This window comes from Eretmochelys imbricata, chromosome 15 (genome assembly GCF_965152235.1).
Source record: "Eretmochelys imbricata isolate rEreImb1 chromosome 15, rEreImb1.hap1, whole genome shotgun sequence".
NCBI lineage: Eukaryota > Metazoa > Chordata > Testudines > Cheloniidae > Eretmochelys > Eretmochelys imbricata.
The window spans coordinates 8,943,218-8,968,139 of record NC_135586.1 but is presented as its reverse complement, the minus strand read 5'-3'; the positions used below and the strand labels follow the sequence as shown (position 1 = coordinate 8,968,139).

Genomic DNA, 24,922 nt, shown 5'->3' with positions numbered 1-24,922 from the left:
CGTTTGTGCGTGGGAGTCTCTCAAACCGTTCGTCATTAGCAGGCCTGCCTCTGCAGTTGCACTTGCCAGAGCAGAGTGAGTGGCTCCCAGCCTTCTTCCTTTCCAAAAGCTAAAGTCGGAGGAAGCCTGACATCTGCTCCCCAGACTGAATGTCTTTCTCGGAGAGATGCTGTAGCTCAACCAGATATGAATCTGGCTGGAGGCAGGAATGACAGGGGAGGTTCTGTGGCCTGTTATGCAGGAGGTCAGACTGGATGACCTCTTACGGTTCAGGCAACTGCATCTATATTCCCCCTCCGTGGTCCAGCAAGAGCACCCACTCTAGGCTTGTCACCTTGCCTGGGCAGAGACCCACGCCTGTCTCCCTCCTGAGCAGGGATTTTCTAGGCTGCACGGTTCCCTCGCGGCACTGCCATATCCCCAGCAAGTCAGACTGCCTAAATAGGCCAGTGTCTGTTCTCTTCTAAGGCTATGCACCGCTGTAACTGCCAGCCATTATAAGTTACCTCACAACCCTTATAAGCAAGGACATTCATTCTTAAGGGGAAAGTATTGCAGAGAAAACATATAAAGAACCATCAAAGTTCTTATACGCATGCTAAAAGCTTACCATGGGGCCGCATTAGGCAAAAGTCCTTCCAACCCTTCCCAGGAAGGATTTGGGGTCTCCTGTCTGCTGGCTCAGAACGAAGGCCCCAAATCAGTTTAAACTCTCAGGCTGTTTATTCAAAAGTTTCTTCTTTGTCTGTTGGTCTCTGGAGAATCCAGTTTGAACCAATAGAGCCTCTCCATGTGGTGGTACCTCTCTGGAGGTATTACAACCAGAATGAATTTGCCTAATCATCCCTCACTGTTCTTCATTCCTGGAGGGCTGTGGTCACACTCCCCCCTGGAATTACATACAGTCCCTGGCCCACAATGATACATACACCTAATACAGTAAGATCTCCCAAAGATACAGCCATTTCCTGCACTATCTGTCTCAAGTCCCTTTTGGGTCTTTAAATCTATGGATCAATTCAGTGCCAGCGCAGGGACTGGGAGGGGAGGGAGCACATGTTCCTGCTCTCAGGAAAGCTGGCTCGGCCCTTGATACAGGTTTTAGAGCCACCTGGCTGCAGTGTCCTCTAAGGAGTGCGGCACTGCCAGGGAATAGCCAGGAAGTCCACCACTTTCATATTCTCTTCCACCTGGCTCCTCCCCCTGGACTCCTCAGTATTTCTCTCAGTCTGTGTGGGCAAGAAGCACTTTCTCCTCGCTCCCCTGCCACAATTCAGGGGATTCCTTGTTCTACTTCTCCCAGCCCTCCTCCATTGCACCCTGTTGGCTCCAGGGGAGCTGCAGCTCTGAGCAGTGCCTGGCCCTTAGTTTGTCACTGGTTCGTTGCCCCTCGGTCTGCTAGGCCTGGTCCCTGATCCTCTGGTCTCGATCCTGCAACCAGACTTTCTTGGTTGCAGGCAGGGGTCTTCTAATATGGATCCAGCTGCAGGATTAGATACATAACCAACTCCATAGTCTTCCCCACCCAGGAGAGAAATTTTACACTGCTCATTCTAACCGTTCCTCCAACACCCCCAACTTGTTTGCATCAGAGAGGAAGTCAGTGGTTTGGGCCTGATTCTGCGCTTCCTGACATCACTACTAGTCCAGTGTAACACCAGAGTCTTCAGTAGAATAACCACTCCTGAGTTACACCAAGACAAGTAAGAAGAGAATGAGACCCTTTGTGTTTCAGGGGCTGATTGAAAGCCCGTCAAAGTGAGTGGAAGGCTTTCCGTTGGTTTGATGGGCAATTAATCGGGCCAACTGTGTGTGTGTCTGCATTTTGCTGCGTCAGTGCATGACACAAACACTATGAACTTGATGGCTGGTTTGGCAATGACTTACCTACCCCAGCCATATCAGCCATCAAGGTGCTAAGGAACTTGTGTTTGATTTTCTTTACAGGCAGGGCTCCCACTATCCTCTCTCAGAAGGGAAATACAAAAGAGGTCTCTTTTATTTGTAATCATGCTATTCTTGCCAGCAAGTTAAAGAAGTATGGGCTGGATGAATGGACTGTAAGGTGGATAGAAAGTTGGCTAGATCGTCAGGCTCAACGGGTAGTGATCAATGGCTCGATGTCTAGTTGGCAACTGGTATCAAGTGGAATGTCCCAGGGACTGGTCCTGGGGCCAGTTTTGTTCAACATCTTCATTAATGATCTGGATGATTGGATGGATTGCACCCTCAGCAAGTTCATGGATGACAAAGCTGTGGGAGGGGTAGATATGCTGGAGGGTAGGGATAGGGTCCAGAGTGACCTAGACAAATTAGAGAATTGGGCCAAAAGAAATCTGATGAGGTTTAACGAGGACAAGTGCAGAGTCCTGCACTTAAGACAGAAGAATCCCATGCACTGCTAGAGGCTGGGGACCGACTGGCTAAGCAGCAGTTCTGCAGAGAAGGACTTGGGGATTAGAGTGGAAGAGAAGCCAGATAAGATTCAGCCGTGCGTCCTTGTTGCCAAGAAGGCCAGCATCATATTGGGCTGTATTAGTAGGAGCATTGCCCGCAGATCAAGGGAAATGATTATTCGGCACTGGTGAGGCCACATCCGGAGTACTGCGTCCAGTTTTGGGGCCCCCCACTACAGAAGGGATGTGGACAAATTGGAGAGTGCCCTGCGGAGGGCAACGAAAATGATTAGAGAGCTGGGGCACATGATTTATGAGGATAGGCTGAGAGAACTGGGCTTATTTAATCTGCAGAAGAGAAGAGTGGGGGAGATTTGATAGCAGCCTTCAACTACGTGAAGTGGGGTTCCAGAGAGGATGGAGCTCGGCTGTTCTCCGTGGTGGCAGATGATAGAACAAGGAGCAATGGTCTCAAGTTGCAATGGGGAGGGCTAGGTTGGATATTAGGAAACACTATTTCACTAGGAGGGTGGTGAAGCCCTGGAATGCGTTACCTAGGGAGGTGGTGGAATCTCCTTCCTTAGAGGTTTTTAAGACCTGGCTTGTCAAAGCCCTGGCTGGGATGATTTAGTTGGGGTTGGTCCTGCTTTGAGCAGGGGAGTGGACTAGATGACCTTCTGAGGTCTCTTCTAACCCTAATCTTCTATGATTTGAACAGTAGTTAAATTGGTTTCTAAGAGGTTGACAGCTGGCTTTTTGTTAAGATAGAGATACAGTCACAAGGATGTGATGCCTTATTAATAAACTATGAGTTGCCGATTAGGCTTCATCTTCCCTTTCTTGTTTGGAAATCATTAACTGTCTCTAACAGACTTGTGTTCCCAGCTGCCCAGAGACTGTGTGTGTGCTGGATTGAATGTATCTTGGAAGAATAATCAACTGGTGCAAATGCGTGCATTCGTTCTCTCTCTCTCTCTCTCTCTGAGTGAAACCCCTCATGCCTGTGCAAAACTAGTTACTTATTGATCTTGTTTGATTATTGTGAGTGGAGGGGAGAAGAAGCTGCTTCCTTAGCTGAGTTAAAGAGTTGACCCTGTGGTACTTGCTTAGGGGCTAGGGAAATGAAGTCCGTAGGAGTTCTGCCTGGGTAAATGAAGTGCAGGAGTGGGCTGCAAATGGTAGAAAGCAAATAACTCTGGATCTTTCTGACCTGTAAAATTAGCAATAAAAGGTGTGGTGGCAGGGCAGGGTTTTCTCCCACCCCATGGTGGCTGAGGATGCATGCACTTACATGCTTTCCCAAGTAGGGATGCAATGTCCTTTACCTTTCAGATGTGACCAGTCTCTGAGCATGAAGGTTGAGGGCTATTGCTAAGCTTTTGAGGAAATGCTTGCACCCCACCTCCACCCCCACGCCCAGAGCAGGTCTTCAGTGTGATTTGGGCTATGCTGTTTTGGGGACAATCTCGTTCCGGTAAAGGCTAGGCAAAGGCCCCTTTTTGATTTTTTTCTCTCATGCTGACTGGTTACAATTAGAGCCCTGTGCAGATACAAAATTTGTGTCCACATCTGATCTGCAAACACAGTTTGCGGATATCCACCTATGCGCGTGTGGCTATCCATGGATATCCGCAGACTTGCAGGGCTCTCGTTATATCCCTGTGGTAACTGATGCTCCTCTCTCTTTGGTTGTAGTGCTCCTACATGCTCCTCTGTTCAGAGAGTAACATCTGGCCTCCCCCCTTATGAATCCTTGTTTGTTTCTGTTCTGTCTTCTCACCCTGCAGATACGCTGTCAGTGCCTCGCTGGTCCCCACAGATTCCCCGCCGTGATCTAGGAAACTCAATCAAACACAGGTACGGTATCGCTGAGAAGTGCCACACGAATCTGTCCTGGGAATTCACACTTGAACACAAGGGTCCTGTCGTGGCAGGCAACAGCCTTTCTATTCTGTAATACGTCCTATCCTATTCTCCGCAGCCCCTTGGCCCCCATTATGCGGGTCAGAGGCGTGCCCCTGGTATGTGTGTGTGAGAGAGAGCCTCACACCTGACACAGCAATTTATTTGCATTTGATTTTGACCCATGAACGAACTTCAAGACTGACCGCTGTGAAGGCTGAAAGCTGAGATCCAGAAAACGTGTGTAGCACATAGGAAGCCCAGTCATAGACTGAGAGCCCAGTGTGCTAGGTTCTGTACAAACATACTGAAAGACAGCCCCTGCCCCAAGCAATTGACACGAAGCAGAAAAGCTAACTCTCCCTAGGTAGCGCCATTCCAAAGGACACAGGGAAAGCAAGAGTAAGTCAGAGGTGTAGCTGAAAAGCATGTGGTGGGAGGGGAGGTATTCAGAGTACTTTCCTATAGCAATCCAGCTTCAAGTCCTAACCATCTAGAATATTTTTCAGAGTGGCAGCCGTGTTCGTCTGTATCAGCAAAAAACCGAGGGGTCCTTGTGGCACCTTAGAGACTAACAAATTTATTTGGGCATAAGGTTTTGTGGTCTAAAACTCACTTCATCATCAGATGCATGCAGTGGAAAATACAGTAGGAAGATAGATATACACAGAGAACATGAAGAAATGGGTGTTGCCATACCAACTGTAACAAGACTAATCAATTAAGGTGCACTATTATCAGCAGGAGAAAAAAAACTTTTGCAGTGATAATCAGGGTGGCTCATTTCAAACAGTCGACAAGAAGGTGTGAGTAACAGTAGGGGGGAAATTAAACATGGAGAAATAGTTTTTACTTTGTGTAATGACCCATCCACTCCCAGTCTTTATTCAAGCCTAATTTAATTGTGTCCCCTACTGTTACTCACACCTTCTTGACAACTGTTTGAAATGGGCCATCTTGATTTTCACTACAAAATTTTTTTTTTCTCCTGCTGATAATAGCACACCTTAATTGATTAGTCTCGTTACAGTTGGTATGGCAATACCCATTTCTCCATGTTCTCTGTGTATATCTATCTTCCTACTGTTTTTTTCACTCCATGCATCCGATGAAGTGGGTTTTAGCCCACGAAAGTGTATGCCCAAATAAATTTGTTAGTCTCTGAGGTGCCACAAGTCCTCCTCATCTAGAATATTGTATTTCCAGATGGAGTGAAGGGGGAAAGGCATGAGCCCGCCCAGGAGACAAACATCTCTCGCTGGCAGCAGATTTGCCAAGGCAGCTACAGTATCTAATCTGTTTGCGTCATTGCTTCACATGCAGAAGAGAATCTGTTCATGCTAGAAGCCGCTGGCACTGTTTGGGGTTTCACACCAGCCCTGAATGGGAATCTCATTGCTGGGAACTTGCAGTCAGAGATCTCTCCCCTCCCAGCCTTACTGAGTAGGTAGCTGCGGGAGTTTTACATTTTGCTTTAGCACCCGGAGGCCCATGACATGTTCATTCCAGCCTGACTGCTTGGAGAGAGGCAGGTTGGTCAGAGACCCTGTCACACATCTCCTCTAAAATTGTGCCCGCCTGCCAGACCTCCGTGCTCCTTCCTCGAGTCCCATGGCAGCAGTAAGTGGCGGGCTGCCATAACGGAAATGCCCAGCAATCTATTAAGGTAGTAGGGATGATGAAGCAAAGGGAAAACTCGTCAGCTTCATCACCCTCTCCCTAAACGTCATGGAGCTAGATCATCAGCTCCTGCAAATCGGCATTACTCACGTGACGTCACAGCGGCACCACTGTCCCCAGGCTCTAAGGCAGGGATGAGGAAAAACCATCTGGTGGTCATAATGCCCTAGCGCACGCAAGCTTGCTGGTCAGGGGTTTGATGGGGTGAAACATGGAGCCCATTCAAGATGAATCTGTTCAACCACATTACTCAGACTGCACTAAACTCCCAGTTGCCAGCATGAAAGGGCATAAATGGGGCCACCACAACGCCCTCTATCTCCAAACCAGAGAGAAAACTAGTCGCAGAGGGCAGAACACTTCTGAGCTGCTCTCAGAGTGTGTAATTTACTGAGTTAAAACCTCTGACCCGGGCCAGGCCAGGAGCAATAAGACCCATCGTTTCTCTTTCTCCAGCACAGAGCTGATGGGCAGGGGAGGAGGGGGTGCGGAGGGATCCCCTTCTACTTCCAACATGTAGGCACAGCATTCTCGGGGCAAATTTCACTTCCATTTCAGCTGAGATGCAGTTTAGATAAGGCTTGAGCTGAGGTTGATAGAGATTGTCCGTGATCTGTGGCCTGCCACCCTGGAGTAAACTCCACACAAGCTGTTTGCTGCTTTTGTAGCTAGCATGAGAAAAAGGAATGGAAACCGCCCCACACTGGGGTGGGGTGACGTGCAGGAGCCCAGTTCAGCTGCAGGAAAGGAATGTGGCACTAGGCTGTGGCTCGAGATGGGGGGGGGGTTTCCAAATCGGAGCTTCTGCCCATCCTCATCCTGCAGCGAGACCAACTCCTTTCCAGACCTCCTCGAGGGTGCTCACAGTTGTGTGCTTTACCTATCCAGTTGTTGTGAGTTATTTGTGTACCATGGGACCCCAGCAGTGATCGGAGCCCCCTTGGCAGGCAGATGTTCCCCGCCCCAAAGAGCTTCCAATCCAGCTAGACCAGGCAAAGGGGCGAGGCCAGGGAGCTTTTTAATACCCATTTTGCAGATGGGGACTGAGACACACACGAAGGGACTAGTTGGATCGCACAGGGAGTCCATGAGCTGGGAGCTGAAGCCTCTTCTGAGTGCAGAGCCTTTGTGTTTTAAATTTTCATTCTATTTTTATTAACCTGTTTAAAACCCTGGAAAATTATATGAAACATTTTGTTTGACTTGAAACAGTCGTGCCGTGTCTCTCCCCCTGCCCTGCGACAATATTTTGGTAGGGCCACTGAACTGAAAACTCTGTTCCTGTCAGTCATCCTGGCTTTCACTCGTCTGAGCACCCTGCCTGGCCTGTACCTTTGGAGGGAGGGTGCTGCTAAATCCCAGCTGCTCGGCATGGTCCCATGTGTGCTTAGGATGAGCTTCTAGTGGGTTGACAAAGATCAAGATGAGCCCCGTCTGTTTAACACGGACTGACAAATTGACTGATGTGGCTGTGGCTAAGGGCAGATTAACATGAAAGAGGATCTAGTTTGTAATTGTCAATCTCCTTCAAATTTCCCAGTTTCTTCTCCTTACTCCTTTGCTGAAGTCAATGTCTGTCAAATGCCATTTCCGCCCTCATTCAGCTGGGTGGCAAGGCCCGAGCTCTAGGGTCTGTCTGCACCGCAGTAAGACACCAACGCGGATGAATTTCAGAACCTGGGTCTGCAGATTTCGGCTTACGAGGCTGACGCTGCGGCACTAAAAATAGCCCTGAAGATGTTCTCGCTTGGGCTCTGAAACCTGGCCTGGGGGTAGGTCTCGGAGCCGGAGATCCAGGCCAAGCGGGAACGTCTACCCTGCTACTTTTTGCACCAGGGCTGCTGCGGGAAACTCACTGCTCTGGTTTTTGTTTTGGCTTGACTGATCACTGTAACAGACTTAAACGCTGGTGCTGTGTGGAGGGGGCTAAAGCATAGAAGGTAGCGATGCTTATAAAGCATTTCTCCACCCAGGGTAGGGCACAGCAACCTTCTTTGTTCTTAACACTTATCTGATGTTTTCCTCTGCAGATTTTCCACCAAGTATTGGATGTCTCAGACATGCACCGTCTGTGGGAAAGGAATGTTGTTTGGATTAAAATGTAAAAACTGCAAGTACGTCATGGTTTCTAAGCTGGCTTTGTTGTTGCTTAATGTTGCAAAAGGAATGACTGGGCCGTCATCTCCTGAGCGCTCTGGGTGTGTTTTTTCTGAATGGGGCTCAGACGTCCCCAGGCCTGCCATTGTCTCCCCTCTCATCTGCATGAAAATTCTTTCCATGACTTTGAGATAAGCAAAACGCCCCTAATGGCTGAAGTCCTGAGTTCATCCACCAATTCCCCCATGCCCTGCCAATGCAAATCAATATCACTGCTCCGAGGTCAGGGGAGAAGTTAGTTCAGGTCCCCAGTCCATTCAGCTCTCTCCTGAGCCTGCTGCTCAGAGTGGCTAAGTGTGAGGATGATTTTCAGGAGCTAAGGCACCTGTCCATTTCATGCTGACCTGAGACAGCAAGGGCAGTTCCCACTGAGCACCAAATGCCCCGTCTGCTCTGGCTGCATTTGCCTCACTCACAAGTTGCCTTTCTTTGCAGTTTGGAAGGTCAGGATTCCCCCCCCCACCACCCCCCCCACGGCGCGGATCTCCCCAGCTGGTTGCTGCAGCACCTGGCTGACACAGGGCCCAGCTGGTGCCTCTGTTGTAGCAGACTGCCATGCGGGGCAGGGCAGGATTCTGTAGGCCTAGCTGCTGTTTAAACCCCATTGTGTGGTGCATTTTACGTTAGCTTTTCTATTTGATAACGAAGAATGTCCTGCCCCTTCAATGGCTAAAGAAATCCAAAAGGGCTTCCTTTGCCCATGCCGGGTGAAGGTGCAAGGTGCTGTGTGTTTCAGCCGAAACCACTGCAAAAGCCTAAAATGTGGCTCACTTCAGCCAGGGCTCCAGAGAGGCGGAGAACATAGCCCCCTAGTTCTCTCCTCTGTAAGCCACTTCCCAGGGAGCCAGACTCAGACCCTGCTTCCTCCAGCACATCCTCTTTCTAATGTGCCGGGCATGGAGCAAAGGAATGAACTCCTCCCAACGAAAGAGCTGACCTTGCCCTGCTTCTCCACACATCCCTGCCCTCTGGGCTGGCAACAGTGGGGCCTTCCTTTAACCAGAGGGGAGAGAGGTAACCCCCATTCCCACCCCCTCCAGGCAGGCATGTGTTTGCTTGTTTTTTTGTAGGGTGCACAAAACATGGATTACAAAATTCTGGTAACATTGAATCAATTTGGGAGAGGGAGGGGGAGAAGAGCTGACTTGGAGAGAACTCTAATCCTTGCACTAGTGGAAAGATTGCTTTGAAGGCTAGTAATTTGGGGTATCAGAGGATGGCTGATGAGACGTGTGCTCGGGTTCCTTGATTCTGGGGGCAGAGACCCCAGTGGTGTATTGTGCCCATAAACTCAGAGGGGAGGTAAGGGAAGGTCTAGGGCAGCAACTGGTCAGCATCTGGCTGATAACCTGTCCATTCCTGCTTTCTTTCCGGGAGACTCAGCCCATGGAGTCCCTTGGTTAAATTTGGCCTTCTGTTGTGTTACCTAGCAATAAATCAACTCCTGGCAGTAATTGTATTTGCTGTACAGCTCTGTGATTGAATCTGAAAGTACATTAATAATGGATAACAGGGGTAATTTTATGCCTAGGAATAGCATGTGTAACAATGCAAGCAGAGAGAGGTAGTCCCAGTCTCCTGCTCTGGGGTGTAAAGCACACTTCCTGGAAGAATAGGAAGGAATTCTCTCCCCCCTCCCTGACATGCATGCTGCACAGCTGGGGAGATGCACCCTCTTCCTCTGAAGTTTCAGGTGTGTGTCACTGCTGGAAGAGGGATAACCAGACCTGAGAGACTCATGGTTCTGACCAGTGTGGCAGACCTATGGTCTGTGTCCAGTTGATCTCTCTGTAGTGTCCTTTCGCCCTAGTACAGAAAATCCACTCCGCTCTTAGGTGATGCCAGCCGAGCCCTTTGGCTGGACATTAAGCCAAGGGAAGTTGTACCTTCCATCTCACTGGGAGCCGCATCAGGCCCCAACTCCAAGGGCACTGTTGCAAGGTGCCAGTCACCTCCTGGGAGGTGCATGCCCTCCACTCCCACTGACTGCGCAACTCACAGGATCAAGCCTTTTACACGCAGTTGGTTGCTCTGCGGTATCCCACCACCTCTTCCGTATCCCTCAAGTTTCTTTCTGCAGGGCGATGCTGAAGGATTTCCCAGCCTTCCTGCTCCCATGCCTGGGGCGTTCCACTCGCCATCCTGTAACGCTTTCTCACACGGCGCCTTGGCAGCCGAGCGAACCAGGAGGTGAAACAGCTGTGCCCGCAGATGAGAGTAACTAAGATGAATTGTGCGTTACCCAGAGTGCGGTGTAGCTCAGAGCTTCGGATGCGTCTCGATTTATGGCACCATTGCCTTGAGCTGCCTTCTCTCTTTTATGGCATCAGCAAAAATCTTACAAACTTGTGTTTCTCTGAGAAGCTCATTGTGCTGTAGAGGATCCAAACAAACAAAAAAGTTGCAAAACGTGATTTAATGGAAATGGGCTGTTCTTCGAAGGCCACAAAGATGAGCAGGATTTAACAGAATAGTGGGCCAGATTCTGATTTGTTACACCGTTCTGATTCTGGAGTAACCCTGCAGAAGTTACTCTGGATACCCGAGATATCATTTGCTTTTCTAAGGCTAGGGAATATGCCAAGTCACTGCTTTGTAACTGAGTCAATGCTAACTTCTTAATGGTGTTTATTAACATTTTTATGTTAATAAAATATTGAGTTAGTACAAGGAGGGGAGGTTTAACCTGGTGCAATACATGATGATATTTTGCATAGTTAAAGCTGGATCCCAGTGTTCTAATAGTGACACTGCCAAGTACTTTTTGTAACCCCCCCTTTTTTTGGTACACCTTTGTAATCCCTTGAGAATTAAATGTAATTCTCCGTTAATATTGTCCTGTCTAGCTTGACAAACCTCTCACCCCTCCCCTTTTGTGTGCAATTGCGTTGAAATGGATCGTTCTGATTAACAGTGGCAGCTAACGTTGCTCCTTCTCACTGGCAGAAATGGACACACAGCCGAAGGAGGTTTGAGGGACCTGGGTTAGAACAGGGAGGACAGTGGGATTGGAACCCGCTGCTTTAAACAGCAGGGGGGTCTGAGGGGCATTGGCGAAGTGAGAGTAAATGAGAGGAGTGCAGAGCTGTATCTTGGGATTGAAATGCACTAGGCGGGAGGCTGTGTCTGCTTCTGTGTCAGCCTTGTACGAGCACTCAGAAAAAACCACATTAATTGTGGATTTTCACAAAAAACTAAAGACTAACGAACTACTCCAGTTCCTCACCTTCTGCCTACCCAGCCACTGCTGGCACTGTTCTTCCCTGTAAAGAAGCAGGTTACCAAACAAACAACCCACCCCCCAAAGCCTCCAATATCAAATTAATCCTTGGCTCTGCTTCTAGGAATCTTTGTGTAACGAAATCTAACACCATGAGGCTCCTGAATTTTCATTACCCAGCTCATTGACTTGTGGCCGCTTGTTGTATTTTTTTTTTTTTAATTTTTTTATTCCCTTGACCCTGTTTCTTTTATAATATTGTTTTTTCCTTTGCTTTCCATGCGTGCGCACTGAGCGCTTATACAGCCCTCCTCTGCTCTGGCTCATGGGGGCAGAATGGGAGGCTGGGACTCTTACATTCTTAATTAGGACCCAGTGAAAAGGTTTTAGAGGCATAAGAGCCTGCTTATATCTATATGTCTGAACCAGAAGTGAAGCCCTCAGTAGACTCATATTCTTGCCTGTGTTAAATAATAAAGGCTGCACAGAATATTAAATGAAACAATCCTAGCTTGAAATGGTCCAATCATTTCTGTTAAATGTCCTGGTAATAAAACCATAAGGAACACTGCAGCGGCAGAGATAAATTGCAAAACAGAGGGAGGAAGAGCAGGGGGCTACCGAATTATTTCTCCTCTGCTGCCAGATGCTTTAATTAAGTGCAACCCAGCAATAGCTCTGGATAATATTCAGTAGGAAACAGCAAAGAGCTCTTGGCACAGAGTGTGGGTCTCTGCTCCCTTTGTCTCAGGCTAGATTGTCAGAAATGTTAGTTTCCGCAGCTCTGGGCAGTAATGAGATTGCTGGGTTTTCCTAGCAGCAGAAGGGTGCTTGGGCATCTCTTTCAATTCAGCATGGAGCTGCACTCAGCTGCGTGTTCCATGCAGGATCGCAGTAGTGAGAAAACCGAGAGGCCCACTGGAATACTGGGTGGCTCTCCTTGCCAGGGTAGATTTAGTTCCCCTCTTGAATGATCTCCGAATGCAAGCTGGGTTGGGCCAGATACATTCTTGGAAAAGCCCATGGTGAAAAAAGTCCAGATGGTGGAGGAAACTCTATGAGTGACTGGCTAGGTATCGCTGCTACAGTGAGCTGGAAATGAGCCAATCCCCCAACATGGCACTAGGAGAGCACTGCATTGGAAGTGATCACCATTTTGGGTGAGAGGTGAATCAAGGCTTTAACCATTTGTGGCCTAGAGCCCGTGGAACTTTTCACAAAAGCTGGGAGGAAGCCCTAATTGAGTTACATTCCTCCTGCCTAAATTCCGTGGTTACTTTAACCAGCTGAAATTTCCCCCCGTCATAACCTGGGTAGTCAAGTGCCTTTAGAATCTCCCTCCCTCCCAAAGGATTCACTTGACAGTTCAGGGGGGATGGTCCCAGCCAAATACATATGTCTGAGAGTCAGTTACTAATGAAGGGGAGCTGGGAGCGTGAGCAGAAGCACGTTAACCTACCACGTTACGGGGATCTCTGTAAAGCGGAGAATGGAAGCGTCCGAGAGCGCTTGGAGTGCTAGCCGGGGAGCTGCCCTGGAGCTGGCTTTGGAGACTGTGTTTGTGGATAGCTTAAAGAATGTGTTTTGCCGTTTGCTCACTTTTCAGCTCCTCCAGCCCACACCCCAAGTTGGTTGGGAGGGGGAAGGACAAACAGACCTTGTCTAGGTCAATATGTCTGAGTGGGGTATCGGTGTCAGTAATCACGAGGTGACCCAGTTGCTTAGGCCCTGTGAAACTACCCTTTGGCTGTTAAACAGATGCCTGCATTTCTGTGATGGGCGAAATGATCCCGTTGCAGTTCTTCCAAACCCGCGGCTATCTGAATGTGTTATGTTCCTCCAGGATGTTCCGATCGTCAGAGTTGTACTGTATCCTTTACACCCCCACTGCCCTGTTCACAGATGTTCAGAGGCAATAGGCATGATTCACCTGTATGGGACTGATGCATATTTTTCATCTCCTGCATGAGTTGGGTGGGGGAGTATTGACCCCCCAACAGCAAGCAGTGGCTATGCTGCAGCTGTCCTCTGCTGACGGCTCTCCTGGGGTGGGGAGTGGCTCCAACTCTGGCCGTGGTCCCATCGGAGCAGGTGGACTCTGAGATTTGCTAAACCAGTGCATCTCCTAGGTGCCCTGTCTCCTCTCTTCCCAGCCAGTGCCCCCTTGTTTCCGGGAGATGTACCTCCCACCGCCGCTACCTTCTGGAGACTCTTTCTACCACCTGTGACGTGCAGCCCCAGTTCCACCCCTGGACCTAGTACAGTGAAACAAGCCCCATCTTTGGGTGAAAGTTGCCAAAGGGGGGGTGCATCGTTTGAAGCAACAGCTGCAGGATCTGGTGGAGCCAGCAGGATGCCGCCAAGCCCTGGTGCATGCCCAACACTGTTGAGCAGACAATGCCACACGAAACAAAAGCAACTTGGAAGTTAGCTTGAGTCACCACCATCCTGTCTGCAAAATTAATTTCTTTCTGCATTAAGGTTCCCTTGTTCTCAGCTGGCCCACGTGTGACAGTCCCTGCTCACGTCCGCCCAGGGACTGGGATGGATCCGCCTTCATATTTGTTTTTATTGCTTCTTCTCTTAGGCTAAAGTGCCACAACAAATGCACCAAAGAGGCCCCACCTTGTCACATACTGATCATCCACCGTGGAGGTAAGAACCCCTTTACCAGCGTTGGCTTCCTTGATGTTTTTGCCAGGTAAAAATTTTCAAAAGTGCCTAAGTGACTTAGGAGCCTGACCCCCCATTTATAGCCAATGGGACTTAGGCTCCTACATCACATAGGCACTTTTGAAAATGTTACCGACCATCTTTTCCGCTTATAGGGAGACGAGCTGTCCGATGCGAGGCAGATTTGCATTCCAAACCACTTCCACCCACCCTCCCCCTGCCACCTTTTCTTTTCAGATTCCCCACAACGCGGGGTAAGTGCAACAGGTTTGAGCCTTTTGCTAACGTTGAAAGCTGGCCTGGGTGGAAGTTTGGGACCCTAGATCTGCGGTGGCTCTGTTGATGCATGCGGGTCTCATTTCATTACATGAAACAGCAGCGTTAATGTCAGGCAAAGGCACATTCAGATGCTAATTGTGCTATTGAAATTGTCTGCTTTCCTCTCCTCCAGGAGCGCAGTTCATAAATATGAAAAGGAACGGGGCACATTTACAAGTCCAGAAGGGAGGCTTTGCACCAGGAAGAGTTTTTCCTTTTCATTTGAATTCTGGCTACGTGCTCCCAGGGCAAAACGGGGGTGGTGGTGCTTTGAGATTACCTAGGGGGAATGCTGTAAATTAAATTAAAATAAATTGAAATAAAGATTCCAAAATATGCATATAATTTTAGATCTAATAAGGCCGTTAGAATATGTTAAATACCAACTGATTATTAAAAACATATTCATTGAGAATAACCCTTTTTGCTATTTTTCAAAAAATAAGTTACTTACTGCACCTAACGAGGCCAGTTGTGCTCTGGAATCTAAAATTCAGAATGGGGCATCATCTGATTCAGAGGTGGTTCACTTCTTTTCACAGGTGGGCTGCCCTGAATAGTCACTGCAATGGTAGTTCTGTACTGTGGCTGTTTGAACTCAAACAGACCCTGTGGTTCTCTCTAGCTCCCAGACTGACTAACGGCCAATGCTGCCTAGCGTCTCCCAGAGTCCTGGCCTGGAGCAAGCAGTCTTGAAAGGGACTGATGATTACCTGCCCTGCCTCAGGGCTGCTTTGTCAACTTAGCTGCCCCTTCCAGTTGCTGGCTTTGCCCATCGTTTCTCATGCCAACTTTTCGGCAGGTTATTTCCTTGTTGATTCTAGGCGGAGCTCCGTCCTCTGTCCCCGTGAACTGTTGGCAGTAACCGAGAGCAGGGAAAAGCAGGTGACTGTGCTCATGTAGACTGCAGGCATGAGAACTCCAGCATCACTGCCAAGCACTGTCCTGGGAGATATTAGACCCTGCGGGGGGATGCATGTCAAAGTAGCATCATAGCACGTGTGAGGAGCCCTTCCCAGCGGAAGAGCTGTGGGTTGCTGCTCAATAATTCGTCATCAAATCCAGCCTTGGGAAAACTACACTGAAGGGTCACGTGGAAGTAGGGAAGGGCTGTCCTGCTCCCTGTGGGAAAGGGGAGAAGCTTCTAAACATGGAGGCTGTGGGGGTCATAGTAAAGATAGGGTGGGGAGGAGCATACAGGTGTTGGGTACGATTGGCGAAAAGGGGTCGGAGACTGTCCAGAAACGGGAGTGAGGTCCCCATGCTAGGGCTCATCGGAGCAAGGGCCCAATTGCCTTCTTAAGACATGGGGATGGGATCCCGGAAACATGGGTGGTGGCAGGGCAGACGTTTGTATCAGGATGAAGCTCAAGACAAGGGCCTGGAAGATAACCAGAGCCTAGGTCATTTGTCTGCCTTGGCCACCCCTAGGGCATGTGCTAGTCAAGCAATGGGAGAGGGTGGAGTGAGTCCTCCTTCCACGAGGGCTAGTGCTCACAGCAAGAAAGCAAAAGAGTTTTTTTTAGCAGTCAGAGAATAAACACTTCAGCTCCCCCTGACCCAGGGGCGGGGGGAGTGTGTGGAGCGTGACCTTCCCAGGCAAGGCGGCATGGGCCCACGAGAGGATGAGTAGAGGTTGAGTTTAACTCCTCCTTCCCTGCGGCTTCAAGAGTGCTCCTGCTACATGCAGCAGCAAGGCCCCGTTGTCTCCCTGCTGCAGAGCAGGAGGCGTTCGACTGAAACGTGTGGAAACCTGACGTAACGCAGAGACTCACACCGCAGACGGGAAAGAGGGTCTAGTCGTCATGGTGCAGAATTGCTAGTGGCGTGTGCGGTTTACAAATATTTACTCCTCTCTGGGTCAGGAGATGGTTCACATAAGTCACCTTCCGCACTGATGAAATTAGCCATGTGGTCAAAATAAACCAACTTGTTCCTCCTTGAGATGGGAGCTGCCTTCTTACAGGATGAAATTCACCCCGGGCACTACTTAAGTCCCACTTGAGCCCTTCGGCGTTGAGTCCGATTGGATCCTGAGTGTGTTCTGATTGGCTGAGGAAGTGGGTGGGAAGGAGTGTAGATACAATCTGGCTTCAGCTGGCGCATTGTGTTCCAAATGTCCCAGGTCATTATGGTCCCAAGGCGGGGCAATTGACAGTTTCAGGTGGATGGTTAAGCGGTATAGCGAAGAGGTTACTTTGGGGTTTAGCTCCGGTATTTTTAGAAATTCAAGAAGCAGAAACTGGATTGTCTTCAAGTGCAGGGCTCCTATGCAGAGCGACCTGTACTCCGACCTGAAGTGCTGTTTTAAAGCTTTGATCTCTCTCTCTCTCTCTCTCTCTCCCTTTTTTTTAAATTCCTTTCCCCATCTCCCTTCTTGATCCAGCAAGATTAGTCCGGACAGAATCTGTGCCGTGTGACATCAACAATCCTTTACGAAAGCCCCCCAGGTATTCCGACCTGCACGTCAGCCAGACCCTTCCCAAAACCAACAAAATCAGCAAGGTGAGGCATACCTTCCTCTTCCCAGTGGGCTGTGCAGTCCTCAGAGCCCTTCTCCATGTTGGTACATTGTGACTTATGCACAGGAACAAATGCAAATGCGAATCCCAGGCAATGAGCGAGATGTCAATGGCTTCAAGACACGCGGGGACATGGGTGGGGTTCCTTACCCCCTGCCTACCCTCTCCAAAAGGACCAGCAAGTAGTCGTGGTGCCTGGTGTTTATGGTATCAAAGTCATGGCCAGAGGTGAAACTAAGCCGGTACAGCGTGCCAGTAAGAAAGTGGCTGCAGGTACGGGCCGGTACATAGACCACGTTAAAGTGCTGCCGTGACGGTGCTTTAAGCACTGTACTGGGGGGGGGGAGGGGGCACTGATGGGGAGGGCAAAAGGGGCAGCTGCCCCGGGGCCTGGCGATTGAAAAGGGCCCGGGGCTCCCAGCAGTGGCTGGAGCCCCAGGCCTTTTTTAAATTGCTGCCGGAGCCTTGGGCAGCACGGGCTGGGCAGCGCTGAAGGACTGATTGGGGGAGTCTGGCCCCAGTCCCGCCCGCGGGCCCAGAGCCACCCCTGCACCTTGCCCAGGAGCCCAGACATCCTGCGTTCTGATAAGTCCTTTAGGTTACTTTCACTCCTGGTCATGGTTACTGTAATCTGCTGGGATATTGCAGTTGGGGAAGTAGGAAGCAGGCACAGACAAGCTGTTGAGAGACCATAGTCCTGCTTCTGTGCCAGTGACCTTAAATGCTGAATGGTGGCTGAGAAATACGGTCTCCAAGCAAGCTGTTTGTCAGAGTTTTCCAAGAGGCATGGGCAGCTGTTTAAGTGCAGTCATAAACTGGCCATTAAAAGTTGCCAAGTGTGCAACCCTAGTGGGTCGGAGCATGTGAAGTTACACAAGAACTGTTCGGCTCTTCACAGTAGGGCAGTACTCCTTAGACAGAGTAGAATTTGGCCTATGCTATCATAGAATATCAGGGTTGGAAGGGACCTCAGGAGGTCATCTAGTCCAACCCCCTGCTCAAAACAGGACCAATCCCCAATTTATGCAATTCACTCCTGAGTGCATCCAAGCAAGCCTCCGCCTTGAATTCAAGGGGATGCCAGGGGTGCAAGTGAGAGCAGAATTTGGCCCCAAATCTTTGGAATCTCACTCCTTATTGCTGTTACTTAATCGGCCACTCTCTTGACTGGACCCAACTGTCATGTGCTGGCCCCTTTTGGGAAGGAAAACTGGTCTTGTGGTGGAAGCCCAGGACTGTGGGAGTCATGTGACCTGTGTTTCTAATCCTTGTTCTATCACTAACTCGCAGTGTGACCTCGGGCAAGTCACTTAACCTCTCTCTGCCTTGGTTTCCCCATCCATAACATAGGAATGCTACTGATTTCCTACCTCCAAGGAGGGTTGTGAAGCTTAATTCATTTGGATAGAAGGCTCCATAAAATTCAACATGCTGTTACTGTTTGGCTCCTTTTTAGTTCTGGGGCAAGAATTTCTTGACCTATTTTCCACAGTAAAAGCAGTGACTCCCTCTGTCCTTCTCCCTTACGGTATATCGCTCAATCCTCCTTCCATCAAAGTCTGTGGGAATGTTGCAGGTGGCCGTTGTCTGCCTGGAAGCATCACAAGTTAATAGATGTTAATCCTGATGGGAAATGTTGGTGTGCTTTGCTGACTGAGGGCCTGTTTACACGTGGAGCTATTGGGGAGGAGCTGTTCCTGAATAACTCCATAGCTGAACACCCTCCTTCTGGAACAAGTGTCCACACGAAGTTGTTCTGGGACAGCTGGAACTCAGGCAAGCGGTGCATTGCCTTACCTGGGTATAAGGGAGGTGGGAGGAGCTGTCTAGAGAAATGAAGAACCTAGTGTATGGACTGTGCAGTCCTCATGGAGGAACCTTTGGAACAGCCAAGCATGAGATTTCCCCTCGCCATCAGAAATACCCAGGAGAAGCTCTGACTATTACAGAGCACCCAATAGCACCACTTCCCAGGTGTGATTCTTCTGGAAGGAATGCGTGCACGATTGCTCCAGCACCAGGAGAGTGTTTGGAAGGGCAAGGGCATGTGACTAGTTTTAGGACCCAGTGGGTAGGTGCAGAGCTATTCTGCTGATTCACCTTGGCATTAGACCAGATGAGTCTCTGCAGCTCCACAACAGGGGTAGAAAGGACTGAGCATCTCCACGAGAAGAGAGATCCAGAGGGAGGGACAGGATATCTGGCTTTTATAAATGCTTAAGTTTGCAAGTGCAGCCCTGCCTTAGGGCTCCAGTACTTTAGTTAAAATTGAAGGCAAATGCCAGGAAGTCTGTGTCTTCATGGGGTTGGGGGGGAGAGGGGGAGTGTGCCCTGGTTCTCATGGGTGACTTTAATTTTCCTGATATCTGCTGGGAGAGCAATACAGCGGTGCATGGACAATCCAGGAAGTTTTTGGAAAGCGTAGGGGACAATTTCCTGGTGCAAGTGCTAGAGGAGCCAACTAGGGGGGGAGCTTTTCTTGACCTGCTGCTCACAAACCGGGAAGAATTAGTAGGGGAAGCAAAAGTGGATGGGAATCTGGGAGGCAGTGACCATGAGTTGGTTGAGTTCAGGATCCTGACACAGGGAAGAAAGGTAAGCAGCAGGATACGGACCCTGGACTTCAGGAAAGCAGACTTCGACTCCCTCAGGGAATGGATGGGTAGGATCCCCGGGGGGACTAACATGAAGGGGAAAGGAGTCCAGGAGAGCTGGCTGTATTTCAAGGAATCCCTGTTGAGGTTACAGGGACAAACCATCCCGATGTGTCGAAAGAATAGTAAATATGGCAGGCGACCAGCTTGGCTTAACGGTGAAATCCTAGCGGATCTTAAACATAAAAAAGAAGCTTACAAGAAGTGGAAGGTTGGACATATGACCAGGGAAGAGTATTAAAATATTGCTCGGGCATGTAGGAATGAAATCAGGAGGGCCAAATTGCACCTGGAGCTGCAGCTAGCTAGAGATGTCAAGAATAACAAGAAGGGTTTCTTCAGGTATGTTGGCAACAAGAAGAAAGCCAAGGAAAGTGTGGGCCCCTTAATGAATGAGGGAGGCAACCTAGTGACAGAGGATGTGGAAAAAGCTAATGTACTCAATGCTTTTTTTGCCTCTGTCTTCACGAACAAGGTCAGCCCCCAGACTGCTGCGCTGGGCATCACAACATGGGGAATAGATGGCCAGCACTCTGTGGAGAAAGAGGTGGTTAGGGACTATTTAGAAAAGCTGGACGTGCACAAGTCCATGGGGCCGGACGAGTTGCATCCGAGAATGCTAAAGGAATTGGCGGCTGTGATTGCAGAGCCATTGGCCATTATCTTTGAAAACTCGTGGCGAACGGGGGAAGTCCCAGATGACTGGAAAAAGGCTAATGTAGTGCCAATCTTTAAAAAAGGGAAGAAGGAGGATCCTGGGAACTACAAGCCAGTCAGCCTCACCTCAGACCCCGGAAAAATCATGGAGCAGGTCCTCAAAGAATCAATCTTGAAGCACTTACATGAGAGGAAAGTGATCAGGAACAGTCAGCATGGATTCACCAAGGGAAGGTCATGCCTGACTAATCTAATCGCCTTCTATGATGAGATTACTGGTTCTGTGGATGAAGGGAAAGCAGTGGATGTATTGTTTCTTGACTTTAGCAAAGCTTTTGACACGGTCTCCCACAGTATTCTTGTCAGCAAATTAAAGAAGTATGGGCTGGATGAATGCACTATAAGGTGGGTAGAAAGTTGGCTAGATTGTCGGGCTCAACGGGTAGTGATCAATGGCTCCATGTCTAGTTGGCAGCCGGTGTCAAGTGGAGTGCCCCAGGGGTCGGTCCTGGGGCCGGTTTTGTTCAATATCTTCATAAATGATCTGGAGGATGGTATGGATTGCACTCTCAGCAAATTTGCGGATGATACTAAACTGGGAGGAGTGGTAGATACGCTGGAGGGCAGGGATAGGATACAGAGGGACCTAGACAAATTGGAGGATTGGGCCAAAAAAAATCTAATGAGGTTCAATAAGGATAAGTGCAGGGTCCTGCACTTAGGACGAAAGAACCCAATGCACAGCTACAGACTAGGGACCGAATGGCTAGGCAGCAGTTCTGCGGAAAAGGACCTAGGGGTGACAGTGGACGAGAAGCTGGATATGAGTCAGCAGTGTGCCCTTGTTGCCAAGAAGGCCAATGGCATTTTGGGATGTATAAGTAGGGGCATAGCGAGCAGATGAAGGTACGTAATCGTCGCCCTCTCTTCGACATTGGTGAGGCCTCATCTGGAGTACTGTGTCCAGTTTTGGGCCCCACACTACAAGAAGGATGTGGATACATTGGAGAGAGTCCAGCGAAGGGCAACAAAAATGATTAGGGGTCTGGAACACATGACTTATGAGGAGAGGCTGAGGGAACTGGGATTGTTTAGTCTGCAGAAGAGAAGAATGAGGGGGGATTTTTTGATAGCTGCTTTCAACTACCTGAGAGGTGGTTCCAGAGGGGATGGTTCTAGACTATTCTCAGTGGTGGAAGAGGACAGGACAAGGAGTAATGGTCTCAAGTTGCAGTGGGGGACGTTTAGGTTGGTTATTAGGAAAAACTTTTTCACTAGGAGGGTGGTGAAACACTGGAATGTGTTGCCTAGGGAGGTGGTGGAATCTCCTTCCTTAGAAGTTTTTAAGGTCAGGCTTGACAAAGCCCTGGCTGGGATGATTTAATTGGGGATTGGTCCTGCTTTTGAGCAGGGGGTTGGACTAGATGACCTCCTGAGGTCCCTTCCAACCCTGATATTCTATGATTCTGTGATTCTATGATTTGATAGCTGCTTTCAACTATCTGAGAGGTGGTTCCAGAGAGGATGGTTCTAGACTATTCTCAGTGGTAGAAGAGGACAGGACAAGGAGTAATGGTCTCAAGTTGCAGTGGGGGAGGTTTAGGTTGGATATTAGGAAAAACTTTTTCACTAGGAGGGTGGTGAAACACTAGCATGCGTTACCTAGGGAGGTGGTGGAAGCTCCTTCCTTAGAAGTTTTTAAGGTCAGGCTTGACAAAGCCCTGGCTGGGATGATTTAATTGGGGATTGGTCCTGCTTTGAGCAGGGGGTTGGACTAGATGACCTCCTGAGGTCCCTTCCCACCCTGATATTCTATGATTCTATGATTCTTAACTGGAGTTAGCTAAGCTAACACGTTAGGTCCAGTTTTCTTTTTGTTAACTCAGTCAGATAACTCAAATGAAAACTGCAGACTCCCTTGTCTTCCCTAGGATTTACCTGGTTTTAGCGTACCCATTTAAAGTGTCTATCATGCCAGCACCTCAGGGCACATTGGAAATAACACAAACATGAAATAGAACAAAATCAAAAACAGACAATAACACTTTCACAGTAATTAGGTCAATTGCTTTTTGGGGGCAACTGCATCATATTACCCGCCTGAGTGACAGTTCGGATTTTCATGGCAGTACTCAGCTGCAATATTCTGCTCTCCTTTTAGGTCGTCTCTTCCACTGACATGGGAGTAAGAGGTCTTTATTTTTCAGAAGAGCGCGATATTAAGATCAGTCAGCGTGAGATGAATTTTGCCTCGTATACCAGCTTGTGCCCACTGTTAAGAGCTGATGTAAAGAGCTGCACAATGGAAGCAATTCTTAATGTAAAACAAATGTGTAGTGTATTGGTCCTATAAAGCCCAGAAACTATGCTAGACATTCTTGAGCACTCTCTACTGCACCTTGAAGTCTTTAAACCATAATTTGAGGGCTTCAATAGCTCAGACATAGGTGAGAGGTTTATTGCAGGAGTGGGTGGGTGAGATTCTGTGGCCTGCATTGTGCAGGAGGTCAGACTAGATGATCATAATGGTCTCTTCTGACCTTAATATCTATGAATCTATGATAAGAACACACCTTTTTCTCCTAGCAGAGAAAAGGCAGTGACCTGGTGAGTGTGAGAACTCCAGACAAGCATGAAGCCACAGTCATAAACTTGCCTACCCCAGCCCTGATGGGCTGCACTTACCTACCAAAGAATATGTCGTATGCACTTGCTTCTACATCTTCCTCTCTCCTATCAGTGCTCCCACCCCTTTCCTCTGCCCCCAGTGGATTCCTTCATCTTCTGGCCTCTCCTCCGTAGCTTTAAGAGTCAGCCTGTCCTCTTAAGGATGGGCTCTTGTAGGTTGTTCTGTGAGTGTCACAGCATGAGGCTGACCTGCGTGGAGGTGAGGAGCTGCTGCTTATGCCTCGTGGCGAATGTTACCTTATGACAGGCCTGCTGGAACACAGTGAGTCCTTGGGAGCATAGTGTGGAAGAAGCACCGGTGAGCCACCTGTTGAGTACAGCCAAGATACATACTGATCACAGCCTGCAAAGATCTCTGTAGGGCACCAAGGCTGCCTACCACACTTCATGCAGTAGTAATCGTGTGTACTTACAGATCACCCGGACAGGAATGAGTTAAATCCTACAACACTCCCATGTGGTATGTGAGTATCACCTCTTCCATTTTTCAGAGAGCAAAATGGATGTTGGGGCACAGGGGTTACGTTTACAAAGGCTGGTTCACGGGAGGCGCTTGGGTTCTGGGGTGTCTCATCCGAGATACTGTGGGCCTGACTTTCAGAAGAGCTGGGCACCTGCAACTCCCAGTGACTTCAGCTGGAGCTTGGGATGTGCAGCACTTTGCAAAACAGGCTTAAGGAGTCTGACGCTGCACATGTGAAGGTCAGGAACCCTTCTGCAAATGTGAGGCTAAGTGACTTGCCCAAGAGGAGTGCATGGCATCGCCAGGCGAGGAGACCAGGAGTCCTGAATCCCTGAGATCTTGCTCCCTTAGAACATGAAATGGACGAAGCATTGGGAAAGGATGAGCCAGTCTTGACCATGGATGTCTTACCTTTATTATAGCTCCCTGCTCACCACCCTGCATTTCCTGATAAGGCTGTCACTTCCCCATGAAGGGAAGAGGGAAAGTGAGCTCTCCCGGACTATTCAGCTGGGAGTTGAGCTTTGGTAAAGTGTCTTCCATCTGAGGATCTCAATCAGTAACAGAGCTTCCCAACAAGTGGCTTAACTGCCATTAGCCTCTAGGGACCTAGGGTCTAGAGATCCGTGACTTGCTCAAGACCATGGAATGAGTCAGAGTTGGACCTACAGCCCAGATTCCCTAATGCGCTGCGGTAACTAGTAGGCTACACTGCCTCTCTGGCTGTATAATCTGATTATTCACAATGATCTTATGCGGCTTTAAAGGAGAGGCTCCAAATCCTGCCTCTTTGATCTGAAGAATAAACTTTTTGAGGTCAGGGCCAGATCCTGCTCCCCTCTAGGTCAGTAGCAAAACTGCCACGAGTAGTCCTCACATTCTGCAGCTCTCCTGGCTGCTTTCTTAGGGGCCCTGCACCTTCCTGTTTGGGTTGCTTGGTGGCATTCCCTCTGGATGCCAATGAGGATCATTCCCCCGTCTGCCATGGAAACATGGTTACTTTGGAGTGTGTGCGTGGTGGGGAGAGAGGGGGGAGGTCTGGCAGACTTTTCCTCTTTGCAACAGCACCTTCCAGTTTGCTCAGTGGTCTGTTCAGCCATCTGCTGGGGCAAAACTTCGCAGATGGCTCTTTGGGTTTCCAGGCACGTCTGCTTCTCCAAAACACCAAGGGACTGATCTATATTTCAGCGAATCTGGTAGAAACTGTATAGAAACCTGTTTAGGGGGATGTAAACCAATGAATCATAAAGAGCTGCGCTAATTGAAGAAGCAGGCCCGGGCCCTATACAATAAGCAGGGATGCTACGACCACTTCTCTAATGAGGTCAGTAGTTACGCTGCAGAGCAGACACTGCAAACACAGAATGTATCGGGCTCTTTCTTTTAAGCGCTTTTCCCCTACTGTTGCTTTGTGTTTTGTATTTCTTAGGAAAGATACAGACTTTTTTACAGTCTCTGGTCCAAATTTTGCTCTATTACCCTGGTGTAAACCTGGAGTATGAAATCAAAGTTTCATTGGCCTCAAGTGTTACTCCAGTTTTATGCCGGTGTAACTGAAAGCAGCATTTGGCTCACCACCTTTCCACCCTCCC

At 49.0% G+C, this 24,922-nt stretch overlaps 1 protein-coding gene across 1 annotated transcript in view; it reads left to right on the top strand.

Moving 5' to 3' along the window:
* Positions 1 to 24,922, top strand: part of KSR2 (kinase suppressor of ras 2) — a 271,742-nt gene that overhangs the window by 151,842 nt on the left and 94,978 nt on the right. The window contains exons 6-9 of the mRNA XM_077835018.1: positions 4,184 to 4,253; positions 8,009 to 8,092; positions 13,943 to 14,008; positions 16,725 to 16,851. Of these exons, the coding sequence (XP_077691144.1) occupies positions 4,184 to 4,253; positions 8,009 to 8,092; positions 13,943 to 14,008; positions 16,725 to 16,851 (347 nt within the window). The remainder of the gene's footprint in view (positions 1 to 4,183; positions 4,254 to 8,008; positions 8,093 to 13,942; positions 14,009 to 16,724; positions 16,852 to 24,922) is intronic.